Source organism: Prionailurus bengalensis, chromosome E3 (assembly GCF_016509475.1).
Source record: "Prionailurus bengalensis isolate Pbe53 chromosome E3, Fcat_Pben_1.1_paternal_pri, whole genome shotgun sequence".
Lineage (NCBI taxonomy): Eukaryota > Metazoa > Chordata > Mammalia > Carnivora > Felidae > Prionailurus > Prionailurus bengalensis.
This window is the reverse complement of record NC_057357.1, coordinates 28724570-28743167: the sequence shown is the minus strand read 5'-3', so window position 1 is coordinate 28743167 and position 18598 is coordinate 28724570. Positions and strand designations below refer to the sequence as shown.

General features: G+C 52.1%; 1 protein-coding gene across 1 annotated transcript in view; it reads right to left on the bottom strand.

Moving 5' to 3' along the window:
* The window catches only part of ABCC6 (ATP binding cassette subfamily C member 6), a 52005-nt gene that overhangs the window by 1185 nt on the left and 32222 nt on the right, over nucleotides 1–18598 (bottom strand). Inside the window, exons 18-29 of the mRNA XM_043560444.1 lie at nucleotides 18155–18322; nucleotides 17548–17722; nucleotides 16134–16209; nucleotides 14579–14708; nucleotides 12429–12636; nucleotides 11184–11494; nucleotides 8944–9143; nucleotides 6754–6880; nucleotides 5942–6043; nucleotides 4996–5142; nucleotides 3022–3180; nucleotides 2776–2942 (exon numbers count right to left, since the gene is read on the bottom strand). Of these exons, the coding sequence (XP_043416379.1) occupies nucleotides 2776–2942; nucleotides 3022–3180; nucleotides 4996–5142; nucleotides 5942–6043; nucleotides 6754–6880; nucleotides 8944–9143; nucleotides 11184–11494; nucleotides 12429–12636; nucleotides 14579–14708; nucleotides 16134–16209; nucleotides 17548–17722; nucleotides 18155–18322 (1970 nt within the window). The remainder of the gene's footprint in view (nucleotides 1–2775; nucleotides 2943–3021; nucleotides 3181–4995; nucleotides 5143–5941; nucleotides 6044–6753; nucleotides 6881–8943; nucleotides 9144–11183; nucleotides 11495–12428; nucleotides 12637–14578; nucleotides 14709–16133; nucleotides 16210–17547; nucleotides 17723–18154; nucleotides 18323–18598) is intronic.

The following is an 18598-nucleotide window of genomic DNA, read 5'->3' as shown; positions in this document are numbered from 1 at the left end:
AGTGGGGCAGGTACACACACTCCTTCACGAGGGTCCCCAGTCCACAGAGCTGGCAGGAATCCCCTTCCCGCCATTTTTTGAGCAGGGAGACTCCAGGCAAGACATTCAAACCCCCGTGCCTCAGTTCCTCTCCCCAAGTGAAATGGCTATTTCCACTTCTACTCAGTGTTCTTTATCTTGTGCCAGACATAGCCTACGTGCCTGTGCATGTCTTGACTCACGTCTCACGGTGACCGCAAAGGTAGTTACTGTGCCAATGAGTCTTGTGACTTATCAGGGTGCAGGGACAAAATAAGCCCGATAACAGTGCTTAGCAGTGTGCTTGTCACAGAGTAAGGCCCCAGCACACAGCACACAGTTGCAACTGAAGGTCACACAGTCCGTGACACCCCTGACCCTGGAGACCCAAGGCTGTCTGGGGCGGTCTTCCTTCTCACAGTGAAGCCTTCCAGCAGCGTCTCTGGGGAACCAGGACCCGCTAAGGCCACGCCCCTGGCGAGCTGGGTGACCCCGGGGCAACTTTCAAGCCTCATAAGCCAATCCTGCAGAAGGGGATTCGTGAGGAGGCCTCTCTGAGGTTTACAGGGAAACATTATTTTTCCCTCCATCCAGGCACTGTGTTTGCAACTTAACACGTATAAGTCAATCCTCGAACAGGAAGGAGATACTCACTGTAGTTCTCTTTTCACTCACTTCTTTCTTGGGCAGAGAAGATGAACTTGCCCAAGGTCCTAGAGCTGGTAACTGGGGGAGGCTGGATTTGACGCGTGTCTAAACTCTCAGCCACCAAGCTACACTGCTTCTCTAGTGAGCAGAAGCTCTGATGAGGCTGCCACCCACAGCCTCTTACACCTCTGGGGGCAGATGGGGTTTTAGGATCCAGAACGTCTTTGTTTTCAAAAAGGCACGCAAGCGTCCATCCGTGAAGGAATGGGCAAGAAAAATGTGGTCCGTCCCTACAATGGAATAGTATTCAGCCTTAAAAAGGAAGGGAATTCTGGCACATGCTGCAATACTGATGAGCCTTGAGGGCATTATGCTGAATGAAATGAGCCAGTCACAAAAGGCGAATACTGTAATACTCCCCTTAAATGAGGTACCCAGAGTAGTCAAAGTCATAGAAACAGGAAGCAGAATTGGGGTTGCTGGAGGTTGTGGGCAGGGGAAAATAGAATTTTTTAAGGCTTATTTTCCTTTTGAGAGAGAGAGTGTGTGTGAGCAGAGAAAGGGCAGAGAGAGAAAGGGACAGAGAGATCCCAAGCAGGCTCTGAGCTGACAGCAGGGAGTCTGACATGGGGCTTGAACTCATGAAGTGGGACATCATGACCTGAGCTGAAGTTGGACACTCGACCAACTGAGCCACCCAGTTGCTCCTAGAATTGTTTTTTCATGGGTACAGAGTTTCAGTTTTGCGAGATGGAAAAGTTCTGGAAATGGGTCACATAATTATGTGAATGTATTTAACACTACGAATTGTACATTAAAAAATGGTTGGCCATTTATAACTACGTCGATGGAACCAGAGGGTATTATGCTAAGCAAAATTAGTCAGAGAAAGACAAATATCATGTGACTTCACTCATATGAGGAATTTAAGATACAAAACAGATGAACATAAGGGAAGGGAAGCAAAAATAAGATAAAAACAGGGAAGGGGACAAAACATAAGAGACTCTTAAAAATGGAGAACAAACAGAGGGTTACTGGAGGGGTGGGGGGGTTGGGCTAAATGGGTAGGGAGCATTAAGGAATCTACTGAAATCATTGTTGCACTGTATGCTAACTAACTTGGATGCAAAGTAAAAAAAAAAAAAAAACAAAAAGAAGTAGACCCTATTTTCCAGTATTTATGAGTAAAGATGAATGTATTCTAGTAAAGAAAAAAAAAATGGTTGGGGCACCTGGGTGGCTCAGTCGGTTAAGCATCCGACTTTGGCTCAGGTCACTATCTCGCAGTTCATAAGCTTGAGCCCTGGATCGGGCTCTGTACTGACAGCTCAGAGCCTGGAGCCTGCTTTGGAGTCTGTGTCTCCCTCTCTCTCTACCCCTCCCCCCACTCACGCTCTGTCTCTCTCAAAAATAAATAAACATTAAAAAATTTTTTTTGATGCTAAATTTTATGTTAGGTGTATTTTACCACAACTAAAATTTCTTTTTTTTTTTTCTTTTTGAGAGAGAGCCAGAGCACGAGTGGGGGAGAGGGGCAGTGGGGGGGGGAGGTGAGCGAAAGAGAGAATCTTAAGCAGGATCCACACTCAACACGGAGCGTGGTACAGGCCTCAATCCCATGACCCTGGGATCATGACTTGAGCTGAAACCAAGAGTCAGACGCTCAACCAACTGAGCCACCCAGGCACCCCTAAAAGTTCTTCAGAAAGAAACGTATACCATATGTTACTTAGAACCCACAGTGAGAGTCGAATTCGTGCCCACATCAAACACGATGCTTTCGTAGCAAAAGAAATGTTGAGAGGGATAAATAGACTATAAGTAGCCTTGTGTCAGTAAGGGTTGGGTTTTGTCACCCAAATAAATTGAGGAACCGAATTGAGGAAGACAAAACTGGATATTCAGAGACTGTGTTGGAGTTCAGAATTGCTGATAAGGGACGGGGTTCATCCTGTGAGTACTAACAGAATGAAGCTGGCAGTCCCGTGGGGGAGGCAGACTTCCAGGGCATGTTACCCTGGGGACAGGGCAGTGCAGGGAGCCTCAGCCACACTCACCTCTCCACGCAGCTCCTCCCAGGCCCTGGTCGTGGTGGGGCAAGCCTACCTCAGGTTGCAACCTTGGTCAGCACACTCATACTGCAGCTGGCCAGGCAGGCTGGCCACCAGGGCTCTGAGCTGCACCGTGTCCAAGGCCTCCCAGACGGCTTGGTCCGGGTGCTCCTGCAGCATGTCCAGATTCATCCGAAGCGAGCCAGGGAACAGGGTGGGGTCCTGGCCGTAAGGGGCAGTGGGTCAGAGCCGGGCCCAGCCACGCCTCCCACTTCTGCCCACCTTATGCCCCGGGCCTCACCTGGGGGATGATGGTGATCCTGGACCGCAGCGTGTGAAGCCCTACGTGGGTGATGGGGACCCCGTCGATCCAAATCCCACCCTCGGCCGCCTCCAGGAGCCGCAGGAGGCCCCCGGCCAGGGAGGACTTCCCGGCCCCTGTCCTGCCAACGATGCCCACCTGCCAGGGGATGGGAGGGCAAGGCTCGTTCTGACCACGTCTGCCCAGAAGCCCGGAGGGTCCCTGGGCATCTCTGCGAGGTGTTTCCCCTGCATCCAAGATACATCCATCTATCCATTATCCTTTGAGCATTTGTCCATCTGTCCACCTTTCCATATGTCCACCCATTCCATCCAGCCTTCTTTCTGTACATAGTTCTCTATCTTCTCCCCTTTGTGACTCACCTCTCCCATCTTTCTGTCCACTCACCCACACTTCCTGCTATACCCCCACCCTCCCGTTTTTCCATCCTTCCGTCCATCTGCCCATCATTGTTCCTGCCCCCATCTGCCCTCAGCATTTACTGCTGCATTCTCAATGTCCAACACTCGCTGGAGGCTCAACACTATATGTTTAAGAAGTGAATGAAATATGGGCCATCTGGGTGGCTCAGTTGGTTAAGTGTCCAACTTTGGCTCAGGTCGTGATCTCACGGTTCATGATATCAAGCCTGGCTCTAGGCTCGCTGCTGTCAGCACAGAGCCTGCTTTAGACCCTGTAGCCCCCTCTCTCTCTGCCCTTCTTCCACGTTCAATCTCTCTCTCTCTCTCAAAAATAAATAAACAACAAAAAAAGTAAATGAATCGTGTTACCCACTGTATGACAGCCAACTCTTCTAGGCATGAGGAATAGAGAAATTAAGGAACCCTTGCTCTACAGGGCTCACTGTCTGGTCTTGGAAATAATGCAACTGAGCAAACTTAATTTGAATACACTGTGATGAAAAAGCCCCCTCTATAATCAGACTCTGGACGTGAAGCCGCCTGGGATAGAAGTCAACAGGGTAATCAGAGCAGGCTTCATGGTGGAGGTGATACTTGAGTGGAACCTTGAAGGATAAGCAGGAGTTTGGGGAAGGGGAAGATGCCAGGTAAACCCCCTGAGGGCAGCACCAGGTGCCTACCTGGCCCCGTGAGGCAGTACTCCCCAAGTATTGGCTGAGCCCTGGCAGGGCAATGAATGAAGAGCTGGGCAGAGCCTTGAATGCTAAGCTCAAGAGTTTGGGCTTTACTGTAAGGGAAGCTGGGAGCAGGGGGAAGGTCTCAAGCAGGGGAATGTCATGCCCAAATAAAGATCACGGAAAACAGACTGGAGGTGACTAAATGGGAGGCTGGGGGCTCAACCGGGGGCCTGGAGCAGTCTAGGAGGAGGCAGGAAGGAAATGCAAGTGGGAAATGTTTCCTAAGCATCTGTAAAATGGGACAATACGAGCACTTCTTCGTAGGGTTGTTGTCAGAGTAAAGGTTCACCTGATAATTGCTAAAACCCTGGGCAAATGCTTCTGCAGCTCTTGCTATGTGCCAGGCACCGTTCCCAGCAGTTTATATGTGTTAAGTCACCGAAACTTCACAAGAGCTCTGTGAGATTGACATTGTTATTTCCATTTTACAGATGGAAAAACTGAGGTCAAGACATGAAGTGACCTGCCCAGGGTCAGCCATGGCAAAGCCAGGAACTGAGCCCGTGCAGACTGGATCGCGTATGCGGAACATCCAGCACTCTGCCACAGCACTCACGTCGGAGGCAAAGAGAAAGAAGGCGGTCGGAGAGACGCCTCCTTACCCAGGACACCAAGGTGGGTGGGTGGTGGCATTCGCCAAGATGGCGGCAGGCCTGGGGGAGATGATCCTTTCAGTTAGGGCGTGGTGGGTCTTCAGAGTGGAGGGCCTGAAGTCGGGTGTGGAGGAAGCATTTGGTGCTCAGGGCCTAGACCCCAGGCACTGCCCACCCTGGGCCTGGCCCCCAGGAGGAGGAAGACGGGCCAGAGTCGCTCACCTTCTCTCCGGCTTGGATCTTGAAGGACACACCCCGAACGGCCAGTGGGAGCTCAGGTCTGTATCTCAGCCCAAAGTCCCGGAACTCGATCTGCCCCCCGTGAGGCCAGGGGGACCGGTCTGCACAGGTGGGTAGCCTCCAGGGTGCCTGGGACGGGAGAGGGGCACAGGGTCAGAGGAGCCGCTCTCTCTTTGAGCTTCAGTTTCCTCTTCTGTAAAATGCGCATATTTACCGCTATCTTACAGAGTCGTTGGGGGCATTGGAACATAGCAGAGCTATAAACAGGTGACCTCTGAGATTATAAAAATAATGATGGTATTGGCTACTCTATCTTTATTATTATTATTAGCCACTATTAATTGTCAAATAAGATTCTGTCTTCCTCTAGAAGGGGTAGAATAGTATTCTCCCCTTTGTCTTTGTGAGGAGGGCAAGATTGTGCACTAGGGGGTCGTTAGCTGCTGTGTGCTCTTCCTGTGACCTTGAATAGGTCCTCGACCCCTCGAGGTGAAAGGGGGCCCATCAGAGCCGTGGGCGTGTAGGGCCTGTCTACGGTGTGCCTGACACTAAGTGCTTTCTCGTGGGATCTCACCTGACCCCCCAGTACACCCGCACTGTTACCTTGCCATGTCACTCTTCCGTTATTGTCATCTTGCTGTGATGTGCCTAGAACGTTGCTGTGATGTGTCTGTGATGTGGCCGTCATGTTGCTGTTCTACTGCTACTGCACTGCTGTTACCTATGGTCCCCTGTCACTCAGAAGAATGACCTGCTTTGCCCAAGTGAAGAAGCAAAGGACCCAGGATTTCTCCTGGCTCCAGACCCCACGCTCTTAACCATTACTGTCGCCCTGGCTGCAACCCCAGCCCTCAGTGGCAGGGGCTCTAAAGCCCGTAGCAGGCATAGACCTGGGTCCACACCCCCGTCCCCATCTTCCACCCATCACCTCCTTGGGTGTCTGGACATAGTCCTTCATCCGCTCTACCGACACGATGCTGCTCTCCAGGTCTGTCCAGCTGCGAACAGCCCACTGCAGTGTCTGGGTCACCTGGGGGGGAAGACATCGCAGGCTTGCATCAGCCCCCCTGAGGCAGGGGCGGGAGGCAGAAGTGGGGACAGGTAAGGGGATGGGCTTTGACTGTCGTCACCAGGACCTTCCTCCAGTAGAACTGGAGTATGCAGAGTAGAAAGGAGCTTGTCCAACCCATCTTGATACAGGTGGGATGAGAGGACCAGAGAGGGTGTATGGCTCTCGCAAGGACACCCAGCAGGGCTCAGGCCCACTGACTTCCATTCTGAGAGTTTCTCTCCCCTGATTTCCCATCATTTTGCCTCAATGTGAAATGAGGATAATAATAGTATCCCCGATGGGGTTGTGGGCAGAATTAAATGGGTTAATATTTATAAAGCTGTTAGAACAATTCAGTGGAAGAGTGCTACTTGCATATATATTTTTTCCTTCATAGATATCATGACCTGACATGACATATTATTATTAATAGTTAACAAAATTTAGCACTACCCTGGAAATGGACTCTATATACCTTATTTCAACTAGGCTCTACAATGTCTGAAGTGAAGAGATTACTGCCCCATTTTCCAGATAAGCACACTGAGGCTCTGCGAGGGAAGACTCTTGCCCAAGGTCCAGGAAGGTCACCCCAGCTAAGCCTCTATATTTTCCTCACTGGTTGGTGGTTTGGACTTGGGTCCTTGAAGGTCCGACTGGCAGGGGTCTGTCTTGGGAGGCAGGTGTACCTGGAGGGCAGCAGAAACAGAGAAGCCCACGAGGCCGGCGCTAAGGTGGGCCTTGCTCAGCACAGCACACATGGCGGCTGCCAACACCAGCACGTTCCCCAGGAGCTCCAGGTTGGTAGCCAGCCACCTGCAAGGAGAGGCAGGTAAGAGCAGGGCGGGGGGAGGGCCTTGTCTGCAGGACTTGTTTCTCTGGGCACAAGGACTGGTCATTGTACCAAGTTGAGTCCCACAGGGGTCCCAGCAATGGTCTCCTCCACACTCCAGGCCCCACCCAAGCTCAGTGGGTGGGGGAAGTTGACGCTTTTGTCTTACCTGTGCCCAGCTCAGAGCCTGGCACACAGTAGGTGCTCAAGTAAAGTTTTGCCATGGTGCCAATTTTCCGTCCCTGGGCTATGCCCGGCTGTATCTCTTGGGGTCCCCCTGCCTGGACCTGACCTCCATCTTCATACAGCCAATATCATCTTCATGCACAGGTTGGGTTGAACGTCACCTTCTCCAAAAGCCTTCCTGGCCTGTTCCTCCCTTTCTCTCTAACACATCGCTCAAAACTTCCTTCATAACACTTACCACTCTTAATAATTAAACGATTTAATCAGTCCTTGACCATCAGTCTCCATCAGTAGATTGTGAGCTCCGTGAGGGCGGCAGCTCTGTCTCGTTCATGACTGTCCCCAGTACTTAGCACAGGACCCAGCACGTAGTAGGTGCTCAATGAATAATAAACTGAGTGGATAAATAGGTACCTCCTTCTCTTGCATTCCTACTCCAACATTCATTCATTCATTCATTCATTCATTCAACAAACATATTGACCACCTACTGTGTGTCATGTCTGCTGCAGGTGCTGGGGACACAGTGATCCAATTTAAGAATCTGTCTTCAGGGATCTCTGGGCTTTACTACATGGAGAATCTAGTCCTAACAACCCCACCAAGCGGGGTATTGTTGTCCCCATTTGACAGATGAGGACACTGGGGCTCAGAAGAGTTAGGTACTTGCCAGAGTCCACACACATGAAATTCTTAGAAGCCACATCACCCTGATGCATACCAGGGAGCATGAACTTTTTCCACTAGGTTATGGTGGTTTTCAACAAACCAACCAGCAAATGAATACATAAGTTGCTTCCTAGACAGCTGATCTTGGGAGAGTCCCTTTGTTCTTGAAAGCCCAGTTTACCCATCTGTGGAATGAAGTAAAATCCGGCTCCTTACAGATGAGAGGATTAAATGAGATCTGCCACACAGACCATGGAAATCACCGGGCCTTCACATCGCGGGTGCTTTCTAAATGTTCATAAGGTCTTTCCTCCTTGGGCTAGGACCCCAGGAAGAGGCAGGGCAGGTCGCCCAGAAGGCTTATGGGATTGAGATGCTGCCCACAGCTACATGGCCTGATAGCCTCAGCTGGCCAGGGACCTGGGGCATAAAGGAGAAAGGAATTCACATTTATTGAGCACCTACTGTGTGCTTGGCCCTCTCCACACTGTGGCACCAGATTACCTGGATTCAGATCCTTACTCCACCACATTCACTGTGCGGCCCTGGGCAAGTTCCTAAATCTCTCTGTGCCTAAGATTCATCATCCATAAAACAGTCTTGGCCTCATGAGTTGTTTTTAGGACTAAAAGAACAAATCCATGTAGAGCTCTCAGTACCGTGCTGAGCATATAGTAAGCATGTTACAAGCATTAGCTCTGAGTGTATTTATTTAATCCTCATAGCCACCCCATAAATGACATCCCCCTTGACAAACGAGGCTCAGAGAGGTATGAAACCTGCCCAAAGTCACCCAGCTGGTAAGTCGCAGAGCTGGGATTTGAGCCCCTGTCTGTGCTCAAAGCCTGAGTATTCTTACTTAGTAATGAAAAGAGGCTGAGGATGCTTACGTAGCTGCTCTATCACCAAGGCAACAGAGGCTGGTCCAGCGGCCTGGCAACAGAGGCTTCCCTTCTGCTGACATCTGTACTTCCTGTCCACCTGCTGCTGAGGACTCCTCAGGCCAGACTCCATCTGCTCACGGTACGAGCCAAGTGCACCCACGGGGTATAGCTTCAGCTTTATCCCTGACTTGCTGTGTGACTTTGGGCAGGCCGCTGGATCTCTCTGGCCACATAGCGTCACCCTACGTCTCACTCTCTGGGAACACAGATGTCTTGCAGGGTCTTGCCCGCCCCCATGCTTTTCCTACCTGTCAGCCACCAGCCGCGGGAAACTGACTCTCTGGCTTTCATCCACGTGCATGTCATTCTGAGCCACAAAGGGGCACTGGGCCTGGAAGGCTCTGACCACTGTGATGCCCTGGAACGTGTCGGCCATGTGGGAACACACGAACGAGTGCCTGGCTGACTCGAGGCGTCTGAGCTGGCATAAGCTGGCCACGTACAGGCTCTGAAGCGGGACAGGTGGGGAGGGGAGAAGTCACAGACACAGAGAGGTAGTTTGAGACGCACAGGGAGCCTCAAGTACAGGGTTTCAGACCAGGCTCTGTTACCAGCTTGCTGTGGGACCTTGGGCTAGTTGAGTTCCCTCTCTGGGCTCTATTTTCCCTGCAGAATCAGAGTTACATGGTTCTTTTTAAGAAGAACCCAGAGGGCCGCCTGGGTGGCTCCGTCAGTTAAGCACCCGGTTTTGGCTCAGGTCATGATCTACTGGTTCACGAGTTCAAGCCCTGCGTCAGGCTCTGTGCTGACAGCTCAGAGCCTGGAGCCTGCTTCTAATTCTGTGTCTCCCTATCTCTCTCTCTGCCCCTCCCCTGTTCATACTGCCTCTCTCTCCTTCAAAAAAAAAAAAAAAAAAAAAAAAACATGAAAAAAAGTAAAAAAGAAGAAGCCAGGAAGCTGCAAAACCCTCCAGTGCCCCATCCCAGAGCTATTAAATCAGAATCTCTGGTGGTACCACCTTGGCCTTGGTAATTTTCAAAAACCTTCTGGGCGATTCTAACGTACAGCCAGGACTGAGAAACCACTCATCTAGTGTGAATGTCTCATTCCCAGCCCTAAAGCCAACTGCTTCACTTAGGGCCAGTCATTGTGGGAACAAAACCATAAAGGACAAGGAAGGCAGTCGGCCAAGTGGAATCCGCTCACTTAACTGGAGGTTACCTGCCTGGTGCTGGGAACATAACAATCCCCAAATGATCCGTGGGGTTATTTGCTCTGACGCCACAAGCTGTGTGCCAGCCAGAAGGATATGCATCTGCTGAACAGCCAGCCAGGCTGTGTGCCAGCCTCTTTACAAACAGTATTTATTAATGTGAGGTAGGCACTGGTGTCCTTCACAGTTTACAGGTGAGAAAACCTGAGGCCCAGAGGGATCAAGTGGCTGGTGCAGGCCTCTCCAGCAAGCAAGTGGCAGGGCCCGGATTCAAATCCACCTCCGCCCGACCCTTAAGCTGTCCCTCCCCAGGTCAAGAAGACATGGAGAAGACAGTGGTGGCTGTGGTTTTTGTCTGACTACCGTGTTTTTTTTCTCTTCTATTTCTAATTACCTGGGGTGGAGGTGGAGGGTAGAGTTCAAACGTGGGACCCGATCACGGAGGACGTAGCCTCACGCAGCCTAGCCAGTCAGAGTGTGCTAACCCTCTAGTCACTGTGATTCGCTCAGGGATGAACACGGGCCCCCAAACAGACCAATCAAATCTTCCCTGGGACTGACCTATGATTGTGGAGCTGGAGTAAAAGTTACTTTGGGTTGGACTTGCTGAGGTGGGATGCTGTGAGTATAGGGTTGTCAGGGGCCATCAGACCCATCAGACCCTAGAAAGACAGTGCGTCCAAAATCAGGCCACGCAGAGCTAAAGCCAGTGGTTTTTAAACATTAGTATGCATCAGAATTATCTGGAGGGTTTGCTGAAACCCACATTTCTGGGCTCCATTTCTACTGTGACTTGAGAGTCAGTAGTTCCTGGGTGGGGCCTGAGAACATGCATTTCTCACTAGCTCCCAGGTGGTCCTGACGCTGCTGGTCTGAGATGGCACTTTGAGACCCCCTGAGCAAAGATATGGAGAGAGTGACTGCATCCTGGTGAGAACCGGCTCCTTGCGCTTTAGGGACGTAAGACGTTAATTTCTGTCCTTTTGTTTAAGCTAATTTCATTTGGTCTCCACCTCTGGCAACTGAAAGAGTCCAACCTAATACAACACTTGGAGACCTTGCAATGCCTCCTTGGTTTCTAGATAATTGGAGAACGGGAAGCTGATTTCAGCAGCAGCAGGACAAAATGTAAGATATTAAGAACTTAGACACGGACATTCGGGAGACAGTGTTGAGTGTAGGTGTTAGAAGTAAACTGTGGTGTCTCTGCCTCTGGGAATTCTTCTAGGGATTCTTCCACTGTGCAGAGCCTCTTACGCTGAATCCCGTCCAGAGACAAGAGACTAGCTGAGGTGACCCGAGCTGGCCCCAGGGGCCTCCCCAGTCTCTCCGTACCTGAAACCCAGCATAGAGGACCAGCAACGGCAGGAAGGCGACAATAGCCAGAGGGGTGGTCACCGTCACCACCAGGCTGACCTCCAGCAGTCCAAAGGCATAAATCAGCAAGGACCGGAGTTTGTCTGGGATGTCCACATCTACTGTGTCTGTTTCCTTAGAGAAGCGATTCAGCAAGTTCCCGATGGGCGTCCGCTCAAAGAAGCCGATGGGACACTGTGCCACATCCCACAGAAGCCTCTGGAAAAGCAGTCTGGATGCCCGGATTCCTGCCAGAAGCACCATGGCCATGGACGCAAACAGCCCAATGGCTGGGGAGAGAGCGGGTGTCAGAGTGTGAGAGCCGAGACCCCCCTCCCCCAACTACCCCATGATGGCCATCTTATGCTTTGGCCATCCTGAGTGTCCCCTGATGGAACCACCCTGCAGTGGGTTGAACAGTGTGCCTCCCCACCCTGCAAACTCTTGTCCATCAGGAATCTCGGAATGTGACCTTATTTGGAAACACGGTCTTTGTGGCCGTTTTCAGTGAAAGATCTTAAGGTGGTAACACCCTGGATTTAGGATGCCTTCTAAATAGCTCCCGTCCTTACAAGAAGAGAAGACATCCGGAGACAGAGACGAAGGTGATATGAAGGCAGAGGCACAGAATGGGGGCATATGCAAGCCAAGGATTGGAGACCCCCAACAGAAGCTAGGAGACAGGCATGGGACTGTCGCTCCCTCAAAGCCTCCAGGAGGAACCACTCCTGCCGACAGCTTGTCTTTGGGCTGCTGCCTTCAGGACGCTGAGAGATGAAGTGTCTGTTGTTCTAAGCTACCAAGTTTGTGGTAATTTCTGTCAGCCCTAGGAAACTAATATACCCCCTTTCTCTCAATGCCCATCTATGTGCCTGGAATGGGGCTGACTTCACTCCGTTTCTGAGGTGGGGCAAACTGTCTCTGGCCCATCCAAACCACTGCAGTTGGTCTGTGTCCACCCAAGTCCTCAGCTACCCCAACATCTGGGGGCCAAGGTTCTGCACTTGCTGAGGAGTCTGGCACAGACTCTGAAGATCCCAGGAAAGGAGGGATGTGTCCTGCCCCCCACTCCTTCCAGCCTTATCTAAAGGATGCAGGTCTGCGCTTGGGCCCAGGATGTTTGCACAGCTGTCCAGAAAGGACAGGGATGGGCAGGCCAGGGAGCCCTGAACACCTCAGATGGGGCCGGGAGGGTGGAGGGTGAGGAAGGCGGGCGAGGGGTACCTTGGAGGCAGCCCAGGAGCCCGAAGATCCAGCCACGCAGAGCCGCCTGGGTCTGTCGCCCGTCCACAGTGGGGTCGTCGGCCCACAGGCTCAGCCAGTAGCCACGGCAGAAGGAGGCCACTTGCTGGCAGAGGAAGAGGAACAGTGCATAGAGGCACAGTGGGGCACCCACAGCCCGTAGGTAGGTCAGGTGCATGGTGGCCCTCACCTGTAGCACAGGTAGGGCGGATGGGGGCAGAGAGAGGCCCCAGAGGGAAAGGAAAGAAGAAAAGACCAGGTGAGGTTCTCAACAGGGCAGATGGAATCACGGTGCAGACCTTACCTGTGCTCTCTTGGTTGCTACCACCTGGAGCACCAGCTCTCCTACAGGCCCCACCTAGCCTCAAGACCCCCTTCCTCTGCAGAACCCTCCAAAGGCCAGTGGGAGCTTTAAAGCTGTGGCACTTTCTGGCTTTGGAGTGATTTATTGAACACATACTATAGGACAGGCATGTGTCTCTACCCCCATCATAACTCCCACCTGACGGATAAGGAAAGAAAGGCACAAAGAGGTTAAGACACCTGCTAAGGTCCAGCTGCCACGAATCTGAAGTTCTTCACCTGGCTGCAGCCAGAGTGAACTTCTGGAAACATCATCCTGACCCTATCTTGCTGTTGCTGGCCTGCTCATGGCTTTCTCTTGCTCTCAGAAGAAATTCTCACCTTCTAGTCTGTCTCTCTGACCTTACCTCCTACTCACTATCTGCTGGTCTCATGGGATTTCTTTCTTTTCTCTGGTGCCCCAAACTCCTTCCCACCTCAGAGCCTTTGCACCTGCTGTTCCCTCTGCCTGGAATGCTCTCCCTCCTCCTCTGTCAGCTGCTGGTTCCTTACTTTAGGGCTCAGCTCGAGCATTACCCATTAGGGCATCTTAATCCAAGCAGGCTCATGACCCTCAGTTGGTTGGTCTCCATCTCATGTCCCTTCTTTATTTTTTTATCATTATTTGATATTACCTTGCCCATTAGCCTAATTATTTGCTGACTGTCTCCCCCCACTAGTGTGCAACATCCACCAAAGTAGAGACATTGCCTGCATGTAGTGGGGGTTCTGTAAATGTTTTTTGGGTGGATGAGTAGGTGAATGGTTGGGTGGGATGATGGGTAGTTGAGTGAACGAAAGGGTAGATGGGTGGATGGATAAATAAATGAGTGAGTCTATAGAAGAGCAGATGAACAGATGAGTGGATGGATGGATTCTGGATGGTTAAGTGGGTGGATGGATGGATAGATGGATAAGTGGGTGGATGAGTGGACAGATGGAAGTTGGGTGGATGGATGGGTGGGTGGATGGGTGGATAGATGGAAGGTGAGTAGATGGATGGGTGGATAAGTGGGTGGATGGATGGATAGATGGATAAGTGGGTGGATGAGTAGATAGATGGAAGGTGGGTAGATGGATGGGTGGGTGGATAAGTGGATGGATGAATGGATGGACGGAAGATGGGTAGATGGATGGGTGGGTGGATGGGTGGATAAATGGGTGGAAGGATGAATAGATGGAAGATGGGTAGATGGATGGGTGAGTGGATAAGTGGGTGGATGGATGGGTGGTAGGTGGATGGATGAATGGCTGGATGAGTGAATGGGTGAGAGGGTAGGTGAGATGGATAGATGAGTGAGTAGATGGGTAGGTGGCTGGATGGGTGAGTAGGATGGATGGGGTGGGTGGTGAATGAATGGAAAAGTAGGCAGACAGAGGAATGAAAAAGTAGGTAGGTGAAAGGAGGGGTGGACAAAGCATCATAAAAGAAAAGAAATAGTACAAACTTTAGATTCTGACTGACCTAGATTTAAGTCCCAGGTTGCTTGCTCTGAGCAACCTAGATTTAAGTCCCTGGCTAGCTCTGAGAACGCAGACAAACTCTTTAAGACCTCAGTTTCTTCATTTCTAAAATGGAGCTGTCACTATCTAATTTTGGGGTGGTTGTGAGCATTAAGAAACGTGAAGTGTCCAGAGTCCAACGTGGCACACAGTAGACGTCCAGTAAAGTGAGTCTCCCCCCCGCCCCGCCTCCCTGCCCAGCACTGTATCTGATGGGAGGTCTTGGGCCCCGGGGATTGCGTAGCTGTAGCAGTGCACGTAGAGGAGAGGGAGCAGCTGGGGGTTACCCTGCCATACTGGATGCCATCCTCTCCTGTTGACCATCCTGCCCACTCTGGATCATCCAGGGGAGCCCCTGGCTGGGCCTCTGAAGCGGCTCTGTCCTTCTCAGAGACCAACAACTTCATGGACCTGTCACTGAGAGGAAATGAAGACAAGTCACCGTCTCTGTCCAGGGGGTGTGTGCGCACCCAACCCTCATGGCCACTGGGAGCCGGTGACCTCTGACATACACTCTTCATTCATTCATTCCTTCGCTCACTCATACAACCAGCATATGGAGCACCAGAGGGCATCGCGCTCCGTCCTCCCTCCACGGTGCCCAGCTAAATGCCATCTCCTTCCCCAGAGGCGAGCAAGCCTGTTCTCCCGATGCTGTTTCATTGAATGAACTTATTTACTCAACTTTGGGACCTGTTTTGCAGAGTTTTCCTTTTGGCCTAAGCATTGCTACGGTCATTTTGCCCCTGCTGTTTACCCTCAGATCTGTTAGTCCACCTTGGAAGAGGGTCAGTTTTGTGCAATTCATATGTTGAGGACTTCTTGTATCTTCCTTTCGTCTGTGGATGAGGGGGCTGCCTTAAACTTAAATGTGAATTGCCATCTGGTGACTGTGAAACCGTGGGCAGCTGACGTATCCTGTCTGTGCCTCAGTTTCCTCAGCTGCAAAATGGGGTTAGTCTATGTCGGTCTGTCTAGCTACCAATCAATCATCTACTCATCCATCATTCATCAATCTGTCATCTATCTATATATCCATCTATGTATCTCTCTCTCTCTGCCTACCTGCCTATATCATCTATCTGATCTTGGGATTATTGTGCACAGTGAGGACAAGTGGGATTGCCCAGTGTAAGACCCAGGAGGGCTCGGGGTGGCTACCTGGCATGGAGAGGAGCTGTGCTCAGCCTCTACATTCCCCAGGGACCAGGAGCCCCCCAACAACTGTCACCTAAGCTCGCACTGTGTCCACTGCCCAGTGGTCTGCTGTTGACAAAGTCACTTTCCATAAAAAGGGCGAGTACCAGGTGGCAATGTTCCAGGGCTGCACACAGCCCCACAATGAGTCCAGCTATGGCCTGTCTAGAAGGGGCTGGGGACGAGGGGACAGCAGGCCTCCTGGTGAACCCCCACGCGTGTGTTCTGGCCTGTAACAAGTGATCCCACGCGTGTAGACTCAAGCCCTTTGGGTAGCAAGCCTGAAAAAGCATGACGAACGACAGGGCTGGGCACATCGTTAACAGCTATGGCGAGGATCTTTCTCTGGCACCAGCCCTGCCCCTCTCTGGCAATGAGACAACCTAACAAACTTTAGGGCATTCATCATATTTGAGGGCAAACTGGTCCTGCTATGAACTGGCCACATGAGGACTTAACCACTTTGGCCCATTGAAGATCAAACAGCTTTCGGCTGGTCTGGCCCCCAGAGGGGGCACTCAGCAGCTGTGAGGTCCAGAATGGTTCTGGCCGCCCTGACCTGCCCGCGCTGCGGGTGCTGACCCAGAAATGCTTTTGCAGCCTCAGCCCGCGCCCTCCCCACGCTCAGCACCGCGGCAGACTCACCTCTCGGGTCCACCCTCGGGCCTCCCACTTCCGGCAGGGTCTCTGGGGTCCTTGGCATCAGTCGTGAGTTCTGTTTCTGCAAGGTCAAAGAAGTCTTGTCGTGTGATGGGGGGGCCAGTAATCGGGGTCCAAACGCGGGCATTGACACCCACTGGCTGCATGGCCTTAACTTGTCTGAGCAAATGTTTCCCATGATCTGGCTCCTGCAACGTCTCTCAATCCTCCCTGGGTTCTTCTGGGACCATTACTCACTGAATCACTCATTCGTGCGCTCATTCACTTAGCAAACATAATTGCGCACCTGCTATGAACTTGGGGCTGGAAAACAGTAGCAAACACTGCACAAGGCAAACCTCTCCGGTGTCCCCCGACAGCCTTGCATGAGCAGTTTCTTGTACCTGGAATGTTCTTTTCTAGGCAACTCGCACCCAACCTCAGGGGTCACCTTCCTCAGGAAGGAGCCTGCCTCTGACCATCTTCCAGGTTGGGCAGGCCCCATCTTCGAGCTCCAGGATGATGATACTGCGAGTTGACGCTTAGGACTTTTACCAGGGTGAGCCCCTGTTCTGTGCAACAGATGTTTTCAGAAAAGGCAGAGCCTTTTCTGGGGGCACCTGGCTGTGGGTCCTTGCTTTTCCATGGTGGTGGGGGTTGGGGGAGAGCCGGGGGCGGGGGAGCAGCCTACAGCCTACTGATGAAAAAGCACATGCTCTGGAGTCAAGTTGCTTGGGTTCAAATCCCAGCACTGCCACCTATAAGCCATGTAAACTTGGGCTAGTTCCTTCACTTCTGGGCCTCAGTTTTCTCACCTGTTAAATGGACATAATTACAGCACTGACCTCACAGAGGCACCACGATGATTAAATGAGCTCATGTATGTGAGGTGCCACGGGGGTTCTTATCACCCACCATGGGTGAGCTTGGATCGGTGACGTCACTTCCAACGCGTTATCGGTTTTCCAGAAGGCATGGTATTTTCTGGTTATTAGAAGCCCTAGCTGGCGTGTCGTGGGCCTTCTGGCCTCTAGCCACCAAATGACCATTTGCTCAGCCTCTGCAGCAGTTAGGACTCGAACACTCCAGATTTGAACACACCCAAGTTCTAATGTCGTGACCTCAGAAAAAGTACTTGCCTTTGCCCCAGTTTGTTCATTAGTAAAATGGCAACCAAAAGGGCACATGCCTCATAAGACAGATCCAATGAACTCAGCACTCTCCTTGGCTCACAGAAGGTGTCGCTCGCTCTAACTGGGGGGTTGGGTGGCCTCTCCAGAGAGCTGTCTGCTTCCAGGCCTGGGCTCCCAGGAAGGGTGTGGCCAGAGCCTTCCAGGCATGCCCGTGGGATCCTTGGAGGCTTCTCCTCAAGGCGGGGCAGGATCCCGGCAACAGAGAACCAGCAAAGCCCAGCCCGTACCTCCGTCTCCTCTATCTCCTGGCCTTCTGGATGCATCCAGAAGGCCCACTAGGGCCCCCTTCCTGCGTAGAAGCTCCTGGTAGGAACCCATCTCTGCAATGGCTCCGTCTTCCAGCACCACGATCCAATCAGCCTGGGGCAGGACATGGAGTGCGTGGGTCACGAGAATCCGTGTCTGGGAAAAGAAGGGGTAGAGGTTACACTGGTGTGTTTGACCAGTCATCCAGAGCTGGGGGCTCAGGGGCAGGCAGCGTCCTGGGACTGTGTGTGGGAGGAGCTCCCCTTCTTGCCCTCCCGCCCTCTCTTTCTATGTTCCGGTGGAGAAATAGAGGGGCTCCTTCAACCTGTGTCTTGAAACAAGAAGACACAGCCTGAACCTGGCTGGTGACCTGAGGTACGGCTGGAGTAGTTTAACCGTGGACCCATGAGCAAGAAATAACTGCTGTCGCAAGCCACAGGGATCGGGGGGGGGGGGGTGTTTGTTAGGCAGCATTGTCAGAGCAAAAGCTGACCACTATAAAGAGGAAACTGGACTTGAGGAGAGCGCTTGGGTTAGGACTTCCCCTGCCTTTGCCCTGTGAACTCTGACACGTTTTCCCAAACGTACTGTTCCCTGGAGCAGCCCGTCGGGCCCAATGACCTGGTTGAAGACCTGCTGGCCGACGTGGGCATCCAGGGCCGCCAGGGGGTCATCCAGCAGATACACAGCGGCCTTCCTGTACACGGCCCGGGCCAGGCTCAGTCGCTGCTTCTGGCCCCCGGAGAGATTCATGCCCTGTGGCCACAGGAGAGGAACAGGGGCCTGGGTGGACGTCATGCTCATCAGAGTGAGGGCCAGCTCCCGGGTTCGAACACTTGCTCTCGAACCAGCGTCCCCACCAGCCTCCACCCAGCATCGCCTGTCCCCTTCCAGCCAAGCTGCCTGGGGGAAGTGACCTTCTCTCCTCCGGCTCACTTCTCCTTGAGTCTGGCTTCTGTTCTCGCTTCTCCACCGTATGATACTGCCTTCCTCAGGACACCAGTCATTTCTCTGGTTGCCCAACCTTATTTT